Source organism: Girardinichthys multiradiatus, chromosome 5 (genome assembly GCF_021462225.1).
Source record: "Girardinichthys multiradiatus isolate DD_20200921_A chromosome 5, DD_fGirMul_XY1, whole genome shotgun sequence".
NCBI lineage: Eukaryota > Metazoa > Chordata > Actinopteri > Cyprinodontiformes > Goodeidae > Girardinichthys > Girardinichthys multiradiatus.
The window spans coordinates 35,854,823-35,870,574 of NC_061798.1; the positions used below are offsets into that span (position 1 = coordinate 35,854,823).

Below are 15,752 nucleotides of genomic sequence, written 5' to 3' on the forward strand. Positions count from 1 at the left end.
CCTCACCCACAAAACCAGTCTCTGTTACAAACTCCTTTTGCTCCAGAAACATTACACAATTATTTCTGTATAATATTTTAATCATATCACAAATCTTTCATTTTAATTAAATAACAACAAAATGCTTGGGGTTAAGGGGATAATAGTAGCTCTAACAAAGTCAACAGGCAGACCACTGAGTTGACCACAGATGTTTTTGTGTGACTAAAGTTTCTCAGGTGAGAAAATGTATTGTTTTACCAGCATTTTTAATTTGCATGTGTAAAATAAAATCTGCTAATGTCTCATTGATGCCAAAAGGAGCAACAGATTATATACTATGGTTTTAACTTTTGACCTCTACATGTGTACCATTTGCTTGAGTTTACTTTTTACCATCCAACGACTGTGTTCAATTGTCTGTAACCATCTTCATCATTCCTCTGCAACTTTCAGCTATGTTTTCAACTGCCTTGTATTTTATTTCTTTTAAGCTTTTCATTTACTTCCTAACCTCAGACAGGGACTGAATTTAGCTGTTATGATTTACAAGCTTGAACACATCTAAAAAGGATGTAAAAAGTTTATTAAATTGATAAAATATATTCTTTAACCATCAACATTGTTGTGTAAATGATTAAGATAGATTCTTCTCTAATTCTTTTGTCACTAATCATTTTTCATGCTGTATAAGGCAACAAGCTAAATCTTGTTTACAGTATTTTGCTTTAACAATACTTTTTTACCGCCTTTTTATCCACAATGCAAATAAATAACTGTAAGGAACTAAGCTCTAATCTCCAGTGTGTCATAGCCTGACCACAAAACCTTTCATTTTAAGACATTCTGTTTTGCAAGTGAAATTAGGGTTGCTTAACACATTACAAACCTTTTGATGTCTCTAAATCATGCCAAAGAAAAAAAGGTTTCAAATAAACTGGGAGTAATATAGTTTATTTTTAATATTCCACACTTGCACTACATATCAGCATGCAGCACTAATACATCTCTTCTCTATTTGAGCACACATCATTCTAAATTTATCTTAAGTGTTTTGAATGTGCTTTATTATCTTAATATTCACAGTTTTTATTAATATATATACAGTAGCATCAAATGCTACAGTGCAGTATCTATTAAAATGGAAGAGTAACGTTTTGCGTTTTGGATCATTAACTTATCTTTAAAAAGACAGTCATTTTTGTGGGACTTTTTATTGCAGTTTTTCGTTGTTCCCCAGTCTAATTATGTTTAAAGTACCCAGGGAAAGCCCAACAGTTAGACAAGTAGACACAATTTTACTTTTTTCCTCCTTACAGAGATGCATACACAGAGATACAATTAAAAGAAAGAAGTCCTATTTGCCATATTTGGAACAAAAGTGTGTGTAGCAGCTGTTTGGATAAAACTACAGCCTGCAGCCATTCACAGATAGATCACTTGCAGCATCACTGAGAGTTTTGCATTTAACTTGCATGCTGGGATTGCTCGAACACTCTGCATCTGAAGGCCAGCGCTCCACCCAGGTGTCCTTCCCCAACATGTAGATAAACCTGGGAACAAATAGTAAAACAGATGTAAAAAAATCTTAGATTACTCCCTATTAATGCAGTTAACGTATGTTACACTAACCTGGTTGTGAGATTTTGATTTCATGGCTCGCCCTTTGCTTTTTGCAGCACTACTGGCCTTTATTGTAGTAATTTTTCAAAAGTAGGTAGACAGGAAGTGGAGTGGAGAGCATGCAGCATAGGTTTCGGGGGTCAAGACTCGAACCCCACATGGCTGTCAGGGACTGAGGCCTCCGTAAACGGGTTGCACGTTCTACTGCTTCACCGTGCGCCACGACCCAGAAAGGGTTATAATTTCATACTTCGATCTTATTAGAGTATATTTAGTAGATGGCTTTTAAAAGGATAAGTTGTTCTTTCTTGTTTATTTGTTTTACTAGGGTAATTTGGAGAACTTCTGAGTTATCTGTGTTTTACTTGCTGCAGACAGTACTCAGAGCAAACAAGCAGGTACAATAATTTTGTATGAGTCAAGTTAACAGCTGTTTAAACCAGAGTGCAATTAAGTGTGAATTTCTGCCATCTAAAACTACTTGACCCTCAAAAATGTCACAGCGGTTAAATTGTATCCATGGTTAAAGTGACACAGTAAACACTGTGTCACTTTTGCATTAAATGGTTATTTACACTAAAGTCTACCAGTGTTGAAACATGGTTCACAGTCTGGTGAAGCATGATGGGAGGTCCGGATCTTTTCAAAGATTTTCTCTTTGTTGGCTTGACTCCATTCAAATAGTAAGTTCCTACAGCTTCCATTTATCACTCAGAGCCTTCTATTTTAGCCTCATTTAACAATGAATAGGTTGTGCATTGCTAAGCAAGTTTTATTTATAAAGGCCTTATTTTTAATGCATTTCCATTTTGCTATTAATAAAATCCCCATTTACTCAGTTACTAATTTAGACTATTCCGCTGCATTTAAATAACTGGCTCCTTGTTTCTTTATGTACCAGGTCTGTACTACTACACTTGCTGTTTTCGAACATCTGTCACCCTTCTATATTTCCCATAATGGTACGACGCTTATCTACAGTACAGACCAAAAGTTTGGACACACCTTCTCATTCAAAGAGTTTTCTTTATTTTCATGACTATGAATATTGTAGCTTCACACTGAAGGCATCAAAACTATGAATTAACACATGTGGAATTATATACTGAACAAAAAAGTGTGAAACAACTGAAAATATGTCTTATATTCTAGGTTCTTCAAAGTAGCCACCTTTTGCTTTGATTACTGCTCCGCACACTCTTGGCATTCTGTTGATGAGCTTCAAGAGGTAGTCACCTGAAATGGTTTTCACTTCACAGGTGTGCCCTGTCAGGTTTAATAAGAGGGATTTCAAGCCTTATAAATGGGGTTGGGACCATCAGTTGTGTTGTGCAGGAGGTGGGTACAGTACACAGCTGATAGTCCTACTGAATAGACTGTTAGAATTTGTATTATGGCAAGAAAAAAAGCAGCTAAGTAAAGAAAAACGAGTGGCCATCATTACTTTAAGAAATTAAGGTCAGTCAGTCCGAACAATTGGGAAAACTTTGAAAGTGTCCCCAAGTGCAGTCACAAAAACCATCAAGTGCTACAAAGAAACTGGCTCACATGAGGACCGCCCCTGGAAAGGAAGACCAAGAGTCACCTCTGCTGTGGACGATAAGTTCATCCGAGTCACCAGCCTCAGAAATCGCAGGTTAACAGCAGCTCAGATTAGAGAACAGGTCAATGCCACACAGAGTTCTAGCAGCAGATGCATTTCTAGAACAACTGTTAAGAGGAGACTGTGTGAATCAGGCCTTCATGGTAAAATAGCTGCTAGGAAACCACTGCTGAGGACAGGCAACAAGCAGAAGAGACTTGTTTGGACTAAAGAACACAAGGAATGGACATTAGACCAGTGGAAATCTGTGCTTTGGTCTGATGAGTCCAAGTTTGAGATCTTTGGTTCCAACCACCGTGTCTTTGTGCGGCGCAGAAGAGGTGAACGGATGGACTCTACATGCCTGGTTTCCACCGTGAAGCATGGAGGAGGAGGTGTGATGGTGTAGGGGTGCTTTGCTGGTGACACTGTTGGGGATTTATTCAAAATTGAAGGCATACTGAACCAGCATGGCTACAACAGCATCTTGCAGCGGCATGCTATTCTATCCGGTTTGCATTTCGTTTGACCATCATTTATTTTTCAACAGGACAATGACCCCAAACACACCTCCAGGCTGTGTAAGGGCTATTTGACCAAGAAGGAGAGTGATGGGGTGCTGCACCAGATGCTGCACCGGACCTGAACCCAATCGAGATGGTTTGAGGTGAGCTGGACCGCAAAGTGAAGGCAAAAGGGCCAACAAGTGCTAAGCACTTCTGGAAACTCCTTCAAGACTGTTGGAAAACCATTTCAGGTGACTACCTCTTGAAGCTCATCAACAGAATGCCAAGAGTGTGTGGAGCAGTAATCAAAGCAAAAGGTGGCTACTTTGAAGAACCTAGAATATAAGACATATTTTCAGTTGTTTCACACTTTTTTGTTCAGTATATATTTCCACATGTGTTAATTCATAGTTATGCCTTCAGTGTGAAGCTACAATATTCATAGTCATGAAAATAAAGAAAACTCTTTGAATGAGAAGGTGTGTCCAAACTTTTGGTCTGTATTGTATCTTTGCATGTGATTTGCCGTATGGTGTGTCCATCAAAATAAAATCTCCAACAAGTATTGGGGGACTTTTGCACAAAGGTACAGTGACCAAGAGGCTGGCTGGGCTTCATTTAGCACTGGAGCCAATTTTTCAAAGTGGGGAAAAAAACACAAAAACACTCAAACTTCCACTAGAGGGCCAGCAGTAATGAAGAGGGAGCTGAAAAGCAGGGTTACCGATACTGAGAATATTATACTTGCTCACCTGTTGTTGTCAGGGTCAGTGTTCCACTGGTCTTCTTTAGGACTAATGATAAGATACTGGGAGCCCTGTTTCAGGTTGAGTTCTTCTCTGCAGCCACCATGAGACATGAAGAACCTCCTCTGACCAACTTCAACTCCAGCCTCGACACCTGGAGGTACAAAAAAAGTCTTATCTATTTATAATTTACTCACAGTGGCCCTAAAAAGTATACACACCAAGTCAGGTTTTGGTGTCTTAAAAGAATTACATGATAAATAACTTCAAACGCCTTCCATTTCTAATATGACAAATCCTGTCCCAACCAAAAGACAAACAAATCTAATTGGTGAAATAAAAACAAATGTAACGTAAAAATGATTTTAAAAAAAACTAAAGGAAATACTTTTCTGTTAAATGTGACTATAAAAATATGCAATTTCTGGTAAGAAAATGTAAACACCTCCAAATTAATTCCTACTTTGAAAAGGTAAAATTTCACACAGACATGTCACATTAGATGAACATAATTAGGATGTCACTACTCAGCTTTTTGAAGGAGGTTTGCCTTGTTTTAACCACAGACATTTGGTTTGGTGTGATGCTGGCAGATTGAAAGATCCATCTGAGGCTTTTAGAAGGAAGATTATAGTAGCTTATGAGACTGGTAAGGGATTCAAAGAGGTCTAATGAAAATTACAACCAGCCATTCTACTGTACATACATTAATGTACAAGTGGAGGACATTGACAGTGACTGTCAACAAACACAGGTCTATTAGTCAAAGCAAATTCTCCATGAAAGCAGACCCAAAGATGCTGGAAGAAGCCCCCAAAAACCCTAAAATGACTTAATGGGATCTACAGCAGGCTCTTGCCACTGTTGATATGAAAGTGCATGCCTGTCCGATCAGAGAGACTCCAAAAAACATGAAGGACTGAAATTTACTAAAGAGTATTTAAACAAAGACCAGGCCTTCAAAATAATGCTCTTTGTGCAGAAGAGTCGAAAACAGAACTATCTGGACAACAGAGGAAATGTAAACTAAATGATGGATTCAAGGAAAGGAATCCTAATACCAGCTGTCAGGAAAGTGGTGGGAGTGTAATGATTTGGTAATTCTTTGCTTCATCAGGTCCTGGGCAGATCACCATCATGTATCAGAGGGTGCATGAGGAAAATATGAGACCATCTAGGAAACAAATTATAGCTAGAGCAGAACTGAACCCTGCAACTTCCCAGGGATAAAAACATACCAGTAAAATAATCATTTTACAAATGGTTTGGTTTTTATTTTTATAGGAAATGTGTCACAGTAAAGGTGAAAGAGGTTTTTAAATAATTTACCATGGTACAGGTTTTTTACATCGCACAAATCTGGCAATTTAACATAAGTGTGCAGAAACCAGAATCAAAATTAAGCATGATATTCTTCATAATTTCCATGTCTTAGATCTTTGTTTGATCTTATCCCTCCTTTATAGATCAAACCCTATTATAAACTATGACTGTCAAAAAGTTTAGGTTAATTTCAGTATCTAGAATTGATGTCTATTAGTCTTTGCTATGGATTATGTGCATGCAACAAAGTTAGGTTTGCATTAAAAAATGCAACTTTTATTTCATTAAAACAATGAAATAAAAGTTACCACTGCTTTTCTTTTTGAAAATAAATTATTAAAATTACACGAATAATAAACCAGGTAACACAGTTAGCAGTTCACAATGTACACACACGAGGGTGTGTTTATTTACAAGAGAGTAAACCAGAATCATTGCTGCCACTCACCAAGTTTAATAACCTGTGTAATCTCCATCTCATATTTATCATAATAGCTCTGAATCATACTGAGCACCTTCACCTGCCAAACTGAAGCACAGAATATATTAAGCATTAAAATGGTGAAATCTTATTTCAAATGTGCATCCATTCCTCATATGTTTAGCGCAGTCAAATACTACTTCGATGGACACTCATGAATACATCAGCTGCGTGTTTGAAGCCGTTCATCATACCATGGTGTAAGCTTTTACAGGCAAACGTCTCTCGTTCTTTGTTGAGGAAATTTTCACCTTCAGATTTTGAGACACAGCAGTCGCCTACAGCGTAACACAAAGTATGATGGTAAATTGATACCAGGTAGCATAAGTGTGCATTGATTTTCTGCTGGAAGTTTGATCACTTGTTACCCTGTGTACAGCGGCAGACGTTGTTGTTGCAGATCTGGGAGAGTTCCTCCCTGTCCTCCTTGGGAGAGTAAGTACGACTGCAGCGGTGATCTGAAAATGAAGGACATTTTTATAAATACTTTAAATAAAAATGTTTAAAAAGGTTTTGCAGAATGACAAATAGAAAGTGTCATTTGAATTAACAACAACATTCATATGGGTCAAATTTCCTATAAGGATAATAGATACACTGCCTTGCAAAAGTATTATTTCCCTTTGAATTTGTTCATATTTTTGTCACGTTACAACCACAAACTTAAATTTTATTTATGTTAAATGGCCTATACTTGTATACTGCTTTGCCAAGTCCGAGGACCCCAAAGTGCTTTACACTACAATCAGTCATCTACCCTTACATACACACATTCACCCACTGCCAGTGGTAAGCTACACTGTAGCCGAAGCTGCCCTGTGGCAGACAAACAGAAATGGGGCAGCCGCTTCACGTGTACCACCATCAGCAGGCAAGGCGGGTGAAGCGTTGTGCCCAAGGACACGACAACTGAGACAGACAGATGTGAAAAGCCTTGACAACAGAGCAAATAACTGTAAAGTAGAAGAAACACAATATACACTACTCACGAAAAGTTAGGGATATTTGGCTTTCAGGTGAAATTTCAGGATGAACCTAAAATACACTATAACCTTTACAGGTGAACCTAACGTGATCTTCCCTAAACTTTTGAAGCACACATCCAACTGTTTAATGCTTCAGTATTTCTTGCACAACTTGCTGTTGTCTAACAAGGAGCTTAACAGCAAAATTGACAACAGGTGTTTGATCCATGAAATGACCAATACATTTTCTGGTTCAATCAGAATTGGTATTTAAACGGTCTTCCTTATCATGCTGTTCACATCTTGACATCATGAGACCAAGACGACTCCTAACAGTTGATCAACAGTGCAACGTCACTGCAAGGTTTCAAACAGGATGTTCTCAGATGGCAGTGGCCACTGAGCTTAGAGTGTCAATGTCGTCAGCAGATTGCAACATACATACAGACAAACTGAAAGAGTCACAGAAAGGCATAGAAGTGGGAACCCTTTTGCCACATCCCACACAGATGACCCCTTCATTGTATGCAACGCCCTGAATAACCAGATGACGAAAACAGCTCAATTCCAGGAACATTTAGGGGAGGTAAGAGGCACCCAAGTGTCACTTCAGACCATCCAGGGAGCATTTACACTAGATGAAGGACCAGTGGGCCTCAGAGCTGTTCTCTGATGAAAGTTGATTTACGCTGAGCAGAAACGATGGCCGCTAACAATGTTGAAGACGTCAAGGAGAGCGCTATGCATCAAAGACTGCTGTCACCAGACGAGCCTGAGGTGGTGGTGGCGTTACAGTATGGGCAGGTGTGTCTAGTCAGTGCAGAACTGCCCCACACTTTATGAATGGTACAGTGTCAAGCCCATAACACCTGAATAATACCATTAATCCAGTCATTTGGCACCTGCATGAACAACACAGGCCTCATTTCATCTTCATGGATGACAGTGCTCCAGTTCATCAAGGTCACATCATTTGGTAACGGCTGCTGGAGACTGTGGTACCTCGAACGAAGAGACCTGCATTTCTCCAGGCCTAAATCCCATGGAAAACCTTTTAGATCAGCTGAGTCGCCTTCTAGAGGCTTGTAATGCTATACCTCAATGACCTGAGAGCCGCCCTCAAGGAGAGAGGGATGCCATGCCTTGGCAGACAATAAGTTGACTTGTGAACAGCATGAGACGTTGCTGTCAAGCTGTTACTGATGCTCAAGGGCACATGACACATTATAGAGACAATAACCCATTTAAAGAGCTTTGGTTTCTTTCTGGCTCCTGTTAACCCAGCGACTCAATGTATGGATAGATGAGGAATGACATGTTTTGTTGTGGTATACCCACCACTGTTGTTGGCTTTTGTTTCAGTAAATCATTTACAATTAGGAAATCACTACTTAATGCTTCTACTTAAATTCCCTACTTTTATAATATAATATGACTGTAGCGTGGACCTTTTAGATTTTAAATACATTTCAAAGCCTAATATCCCTAACATTTTTGTGAGTAGCAAATAAAAATGTGCACTCATCTCTTTGCAGTTTGTGGTTGACAACATGACAAATTGTGCTGAGATTATGGGGGTATGGACACTGTAGGCACAGAAATTTGTTTCTAATACAAGTACTCTATTACATCTTTTTAAAGCATGTCATCTTCATATTCACTTACCTGGGTTGTAATACTCATAAACAGTGACAGAAGATGGCTGCAGGAGGCCAACTTTAAAGCTCTGCTGAAGCCTAAAAATAAGGATTTCTGGCTCTTTGTGAGAAATCTGAAAGGAATAAACAAATAAACAGTGCAAATCTTAAGTGTGACAGAAAACAACTTGAAACATTACATGAAATTGCAATCAAGCCTGCTGCTCAGTGCTAAAAAGAAAGGGACTTGACGTTGATGTTAATTATTGTTAGCAAAAGTAAATACAATTAAAATATAATGCAAATGCACAAGAATAGAGGCACTTTTAAAGCTTTTTTAATGAATTAATGAATGTGAACTCAGACTCATTTGATGTATTCCAATTAATTCCAATTAAAGAATGGCTTATATTTTACCTTGAGCAGGTGAATAATCAGGGACCCTCTGTCACTCAGGTTATCTACGATCTGGAAGTTACTGATGTAATGATCCACCGAGTTGGACAGCTTCACAAACAAATATATGAAATGTTAATAACCCTGGGTGTCAAGGAGCTGAGCATTCGTTGGAACGGTTTGTCAAAATAACCACAAGATGGAGTATTTTTTGTATTCTGTATCCATCTCTAATCTGCATAGCTTTTTTTAATCACCATCATACAAGGCATATTACCATTTCCAGGTCTGAGTTTTCTGGGGTGAAGCCAGTGGGGAGACTGATGTCAAGAACCACCATTCTGACATCTATGGGTCCCAAAGCCCTGGAAAAGATAGACAATGAAAACATTTTAGATGTTAAAAAACATCAATATTTGTTATTGGTGGGCTGCTTAATTCATGTCAGGGTTCAAATCTCTTGCTCACGCAGTGAGCCAAGTAATAGTGCCTCGTTCAAGACTGACGATAGGATGGAGCGGGAGATGGTTAGAGAGACTGGAGAAGGGTGACTGAGCTCACTCTTTGAGATAGGGTGAAGGCTCTATCATCTGGGGACAGCTTAGAGTAGAGCTGCTGCTCTGCATCAAAAGGAGTCAGTTAAGTTGGTTCAGGTATCACAATGCCTCCATCTATTTGAAGGTTTTCCAGGCATGTCCCATTTAGAGAAGCTACAGAACATACAGGAGGAACTACTTCTCTTATTTTGTCAGGGAACACCTTGGGATCACCAAGAATGAGATGGAGGGATGCTTTGGTTTTTTCTGGCTAGTGTTAACCCAGCAACTCAATGTATGGATGGATGAGGATTTCATGAAGGGACTAAGAACACTGAGAAAAAAAATCTACTGGATAAGACAATCTTATCAGATCGATGCTAAAAGAAAAAAACACTTGATAACCTATAGAAGCATGCATTGATGAATTGTTGTTTTAACAAAGGGTAAAAGGGCAAAGGGTGACTTTTTGAAGCTTCGTATGGCATTATTTCTAAAAAAGACACATCAAATGTTTCAGTGTATATACTGTTCATGTATCAGAAAGGCTCACCTCACTTTGATGGTGATCTGGTAGGATTTTTCTACATCAGCTGAAGGCTTTTCTTGTATTAAACAGAAACAAAAACTATTTTATACAGAATTGCAAAACTTTTGAGGGAAAAACCACTCCAACATTTCATTTCATATTTGTCATTAAAACTGTATTTTGATCAGCTAAGTGTGGTAAAATAAATTTAAAAAAGACCTAAAGCCTGCATGTGTGAGGTGGTGCATTCAGTTACCGCTGGATTCTGTAACATTAACACTGAGCTCAAAGTGCTTGCAGGGTGTTTTCTCTTCAACTTCGTGTAGCTGGTTGTAATGAGTCACAACCTTAAGAGAAAATTTAAGTAATAAAAGTTATTTAGTTAAGAAACATCTTTAAGAAATATGCTTTGAATGTAAAACATATTGCAACAGGATATTGGGTTTTTCACATACTTTTAATACCCCAAAACAAAATAGTTCAATTCACTGCATAGTGGATTCCATATACAGGTGCATCTCACTAAATATCTTTGTTGCTTGTGTGTCTCTTTCTACCCCATTTTTTCCTTCCACTCAACTTTTCATTAATATGCTTGTATACAGCACTCTGTAAACCACCAGCTTCTTTAGCGATGACCTTATGTGGCACGTGGAGCGTGTTGATGACAGCTGGACAGTTATCAACTTAGCAGTGATCCCCATTATCCTGCAATCTCTAAATCCCACTTCTTTATTTAAAGGTACGAGTCTTATAGTCTTATAGCCATATGACCAGTGTTTTTAACTAAATAAATTATTACTAGTCTTGTGTAATGTTCACATTTTTAGTTTTTATTAGCTGTAAGCCATAATTATGAACATTAATAGTAATAAATGCCTGCAATACTGTATATCACACTTTGGGTAATTAATATTTGTATCATATGACTCTAAACTATGGTTTTGAATTTAGGCTTAGGATTCTTACTGAGATGCACTTGCTTACAAAGAAGTTGGCTTCCTAAATATTGGTTCTTACCTCCAGTATGCCCTGCCCATTCCCTTGAGCCACCACTTCCATGTCGATACCAGCAGGCAACTAAACAAAAATAATTTTTACTGCGCTCTAAAGATAATAATAAAACGTTCTGTAAACTCTAATCTAATTTTATTAGTTCAAAGTTGTTATTTTTTTGATCATGTAATTACATGACTCACCTTGGAGGAGCGAGCCACATAGGCTGTGTCAGGGTTAAAGTAGTAACGGATCTCCTTGCGTCCCGTCATCCTGATGTCCACTTTCAGACTGAGGTCAGCAGGAGGAGGCTGGCTGATCATGTATTCTGACAGAGCCTGGAGCACAACCATAGTGGACTGCAGGAGCAAAGAGAGGAAAATAGTGTCTACAAAAGGTGCTGCCACAAAATATTAAAAAATACCCTGCCTCTCGCCCATAGACTGCTGGAGATAGGCACCAGCTCCCCTGCGACCCACTATGGAATAAGCGGTAGAAAATGACTGACCAACTTTTTATTCTGCACACCATGTCATGTGACAAATGGTATAAAATATTCAGCTGAATCAATAATTAAATGCAATTTTTGATTTGTGGTAAATAGAATAAACAAAATGGAATGCCAATAAGTATTTATCAGCTTTATACAGTTAAACCAAAATTATTTAGATTTAAAATTATTTTCATTCAACCAAGAAGTTTGTTTGTGATAGGAAATTACACAAGTATCAGTCACAAGATAACACAACATTATAAAAGAGGAATCCATTTATTTTCATTTAAATTTGATTTTAAAAATGGCATGTCTTATAATTGCTGAGCTGAGCAGCTTTTTCCATGCTTCCTCTGGCATTTTGATCATTTATTGTTGTTGATAGGTTAAAAGTCTCCACACAACTCTTTAGCTCGTCCCACAGATTCTCCACCAGACTCAAGTTCGGACCCTGCTGAGTGGGACACTCCGAGGCATCAATATTATTTCCAGTCAGAAAAAACATGTTGGTAAACTTTAAAGATTACTTTAAGTCAAAATCTGGTAGGGGTATTAATCATTTTGGGCATAACTTTACACTTTGTTAATGTATATATTATTCCCCTTTAATATACTATATAATATATTAGGTATATATCAGTATATTATGAGGAAATAACATGTGACTAGACTTTGGTACCTGAGTTGAGCCGAAGCCTCCTCCTCTTCTTCTCTGACTGTTGAGCCACTTGAAGGGTGCTGCGGCATCCTCCATGCGTCCCAACTTTATCAGAGCGAGCAAAGCATAGCCGGTTGCTTCCAGCGTGAACAAGTGGTTTTCCTTGTCAGGCCAGTGGCTCCTGTCTAAATGAGTGAGCAGAAGATAGACAGGCCTGATGGTTATAGTGATGCATCTGCAGTGACTAATGTTTCTGCTTTATAAAAAGCTGCAGGAGAGGATGTATAAACATGCTGCATTTCCTACAACAAAGAAGGAAATAAATAGCTGATATATTAGCTCCCTTAACTTTTTGCTTAAGAATTAGAAATTCGACTTGTGCAGAAAAGTACTGATTGAAACAACATAATGGAAGAGAAAATTTGTGCTCAAATGGTTAAAAGATGGCAGGGGATTCAGTAGTTTTTAAGCATGAAGGTCAAAGGAAGGATAATCAATTAGCCTGATGAAAGCACCATCATTTGCACATGAAGCAGAACCTATGAAATACCTTGAGATGCTGCTTCAAGTAATGACAGATGAAGGTCGTTATGTGTTCCCTGCAGAGCCAGAGCATAGGAGGTGATGGCCACCGTGTACGGCCTCCTTCCACGGGTCTGCAGGGCATTTCTCAGGAACTGGGTAGTCCAGGTGATAGCCAGCTACAGCAGATAGGAATGTGACATTACAGACTGCTGATAATTTACCTCACAATAAAGAACCTCTTATGAGTCTGGGGGAATCTATTTATCAGTAATACGAAGGAGGTTTGAACCAGTTTGGGAGTGAACATGCGGTCTGCTGAGATCAACCAAAACAATATTCTACAGGAATTTTTTGATTTAGGTCACTTTTCTTGGCAGATATGAATGAATGCGATGGTGGATCAGTGTGCAGCTGATTTTCTGTTGTTCTTAAGAGGTATGTAAAAAGTCTGTCTTTTTTCATCTTTACTGATGCATTATAGTTTACAAAGTGTTTTAGGATTTATCAAAAAATGTTAAAACCTTTTTAAGGTAAACCTTCAAACTACACTCATCAGCCACTTCATTAGGTACATCAGTTCAATAGCTTGTTAGCACAAATAGTGAATCAGACATTAACAAGGCAGCAACTCAGTGTCTAGGCTTGTCAGTGTGGTGGTTCCCTCTAGAAGTCACCTTTTTGGTAAGTAGAGTTCACCTCTGTGTGTAATTTAATGTAAATATGAATCTAGCTGTTCTGTGAAGACTTAAGAGGGTTTGATTAGAGAACATTAGTGAATAAACAACATCATGAAGATCAAGGAACGCACCAGACAGGTCAGGGATTAGATATGGAGGACATAAAAGCACAGTAAGGTTATAAAACAAAATCCCAAACGAAATCCCAAACTAATCCCATAATAATAATAATAATAATAATAATAATGTATTTATTTAAAAATCACTTTTTCAGATAAAAAAGAATTTTGCATGCCACACGTGTGCTTTAGGCCATTAGGATAGCTCTGTGCTTCACTTAAAAACTACCCCAAAAATTTTGAAATTAAAAACAAGGCAGTTAAAAAGACAATAAAAAATATATATTTGTGTGTCTAAATTACCTCTATATCAGAGCCACCACAGTTGATCCATGTTTTCCCAGCTTCAGCAACTGCAATGTGGACAAAGGCTGTCAGAGTTATTTCTGGGTCATCACCACGCAGACCGCCCTGCAGAATGAGACAGGAAAATGGGATTTAGGAAAATAATTAAAACTTGAATGCTTTGAGATGTGGACATAAAAGGTTTGTTGACTTATCCGAATATTCGGGGGGTTCGTTTTGTTGTAATATTTACATTTCTTCTCTTACCCTGCTTTTGAACACTTTCTGTTTTTAAGTTACTGTTTTCCAACAAGTCTTTAGATTTAAATAGCATTTATCAAAAATGACTCATAATTTCACATTAAATTCTAATAGAACCTAAATATGCTTTTGCAAATAGACAATCGATTTAACTGATAACATGATTAACAATTATTGTTGAATGTGTTATTATATTATTGTACTTTCTTTACTTTCTTTTAAATATTTCAGTTTTTAGTCTGTTGCAGAAGCCAAAAACATAAAAGCAAAAGCCCTGACAACCTCAATTATATCATTTGAACTCATTATTTTGTATCTAATTTTCCTAAGCCAGGAGCTTTCCTTGCATTTGGTCAAAATAATCAGTCATAACTGTTGGGACTTGTAACCTATTTAAATGATCAAATCTTCACTGTCTAATTTACTCAAAAACAACAGTTATGACAACAACAGTTATATTAATGCTTAAATTCTCACAATTAATTGATCATCACATATTGGTGAGTTATCTGTGAACTTTGTAATGGCATGCAAAGATAAAAAAAACACATAGCAAAGTTAATATAGAACAAAATAATCCCATGTCTTGGAGTGGGGCTTTAATAAGTGTGGTTGGTCTAGTGCATAAAGTCAGTTAATATGTTAGTTTAACAATTTATAGAAGAAATTAAAGAAACGGGCAAGTTAAGAAAAACTGACAATCTGCAGTAAGTATGCAAACACCATAGTGTGTGTTCTTGGAAGTGTCTCACAGTCATTGTTGTGGAATAAACTGGGTTGTCCTCCTTGTACGCCCCTTTAAAACGTCTGAGTTTGTTTTTCACCAGATAGAGCAGAGGGTCGCACAGTTGTTGCTGGTTGATACTAATGATCGAGTGAGCCATGGAGAACACTTTGATGACGTACGCTGTGATCCTGCAAATTGAAATTGAAATGAGCCCACATCTGGACGGAGGTTCAGAAAATCTTTTAACCCAAGGATTTAATGGACTAGTTTCAAAAGTGTTTAACTATATTTGTAACTCCTCTTACACATGATATGACACAGTCTCTGCTCCTACTATAAATAATTAACAACAACCCGTGGCAGGAAAGCTGGAAAAAATATTTTATGCTTTTATGTTTTATCCTATTATGATGCAGTCCTTAAAGAGAAATTGGAATTACCAGGTGAAAGCTTTATTAAAACTGGTGATTGAAAATCAGCAAGAAAACTGGTGCATTTCTAATAACCTATATTTGTGATTTTTCTTCAAATGTAAAAATGTAACATTTTAGAATTACCATGTACTTGCTCCTTGACTCCTGTAGGGGGGGTATGAGCCATCACTCTTCCTGTATGCCAACTGGTTCTCATAGCCTAAGAAACAAGTCAGAAAATATTAGATGGATCAAATGCAACAGAGTGAAATATTTCAACTTTCAGGTGCCGGAA

The 15,752-nt window shown here is 37.8% G+C and overlaps 1 protein-coding gene across 1 annotated transcript in view; it reads right to left on the minus strand.

Moving 5' to 3' along the window:
* Positions 1–917: 917 nt before the first annotated feature.
* The window catches only part of LOC124868322 (complement C3-like), a 34,611-nt gene continuing 19,776 nt past the window's right edge, over positions 918–15,752 (minus strand). Inside the window, exons 28-44 of the mRNA XM_047365467.1 lie at positions 15,602–15,677; positions 15,070–15,232; positions 14,075–14,182; positions 13,001–13,151; positions 12,472–12,635; positions 11,503–11,658; positions 11,324–11,383; positions 10,560–10,650; positions 10,328–10,379; positions 9,516–9,603; positions 9,260–9,349; positions 8,871–8,976; positions 6,609–6,698; positions 6,435–6,518; positions 6,208–6,288; positions 4,443–4,590; positions 918–1,532 (exon numbers count right to left, since the gene is read on the minus strand). Of these exons, the coding sequence (XP_047221423.1) occupies positions 1,388–1,532; positions 4,443–4,590; positions 6,208–6,288; positions 6,435–6,518; positions 6,609–6,698; positions 8,871–8,976; positions 9,260–9,349; positions 9,516–9,603; positions 10,328–10,379; positions 10,560–10,650; positions 11,324–11,383; positions 11,503–11,658; positions 12,472–12,635; positions 13,001–13,151; positions 14,075–14,182; positions 15,070–15,232; positions 15,602–15,677 (1,853 nt within the window). The 3' untranslated portion in view covers positions 918–1,387. The remainder of the gene's footprint in view (positions 1,533–4,442; positions 4,591–6,207; positions 6,289–6,434; positions 6,519–6,608; positions 6,699–8,870; positions 8,977–9,259; positions 9,350–9,515; positions 9,604–10,327; positions 10,380–10,559; positions 10,651–11,323; positions 11,384–11,502; positions 11,659–12,471; positions 12,636–13,000; positions 13,152–14,074; positions 14,183–15,069; positions 15,233–15,601; positions 15,678–15,752) is intronic.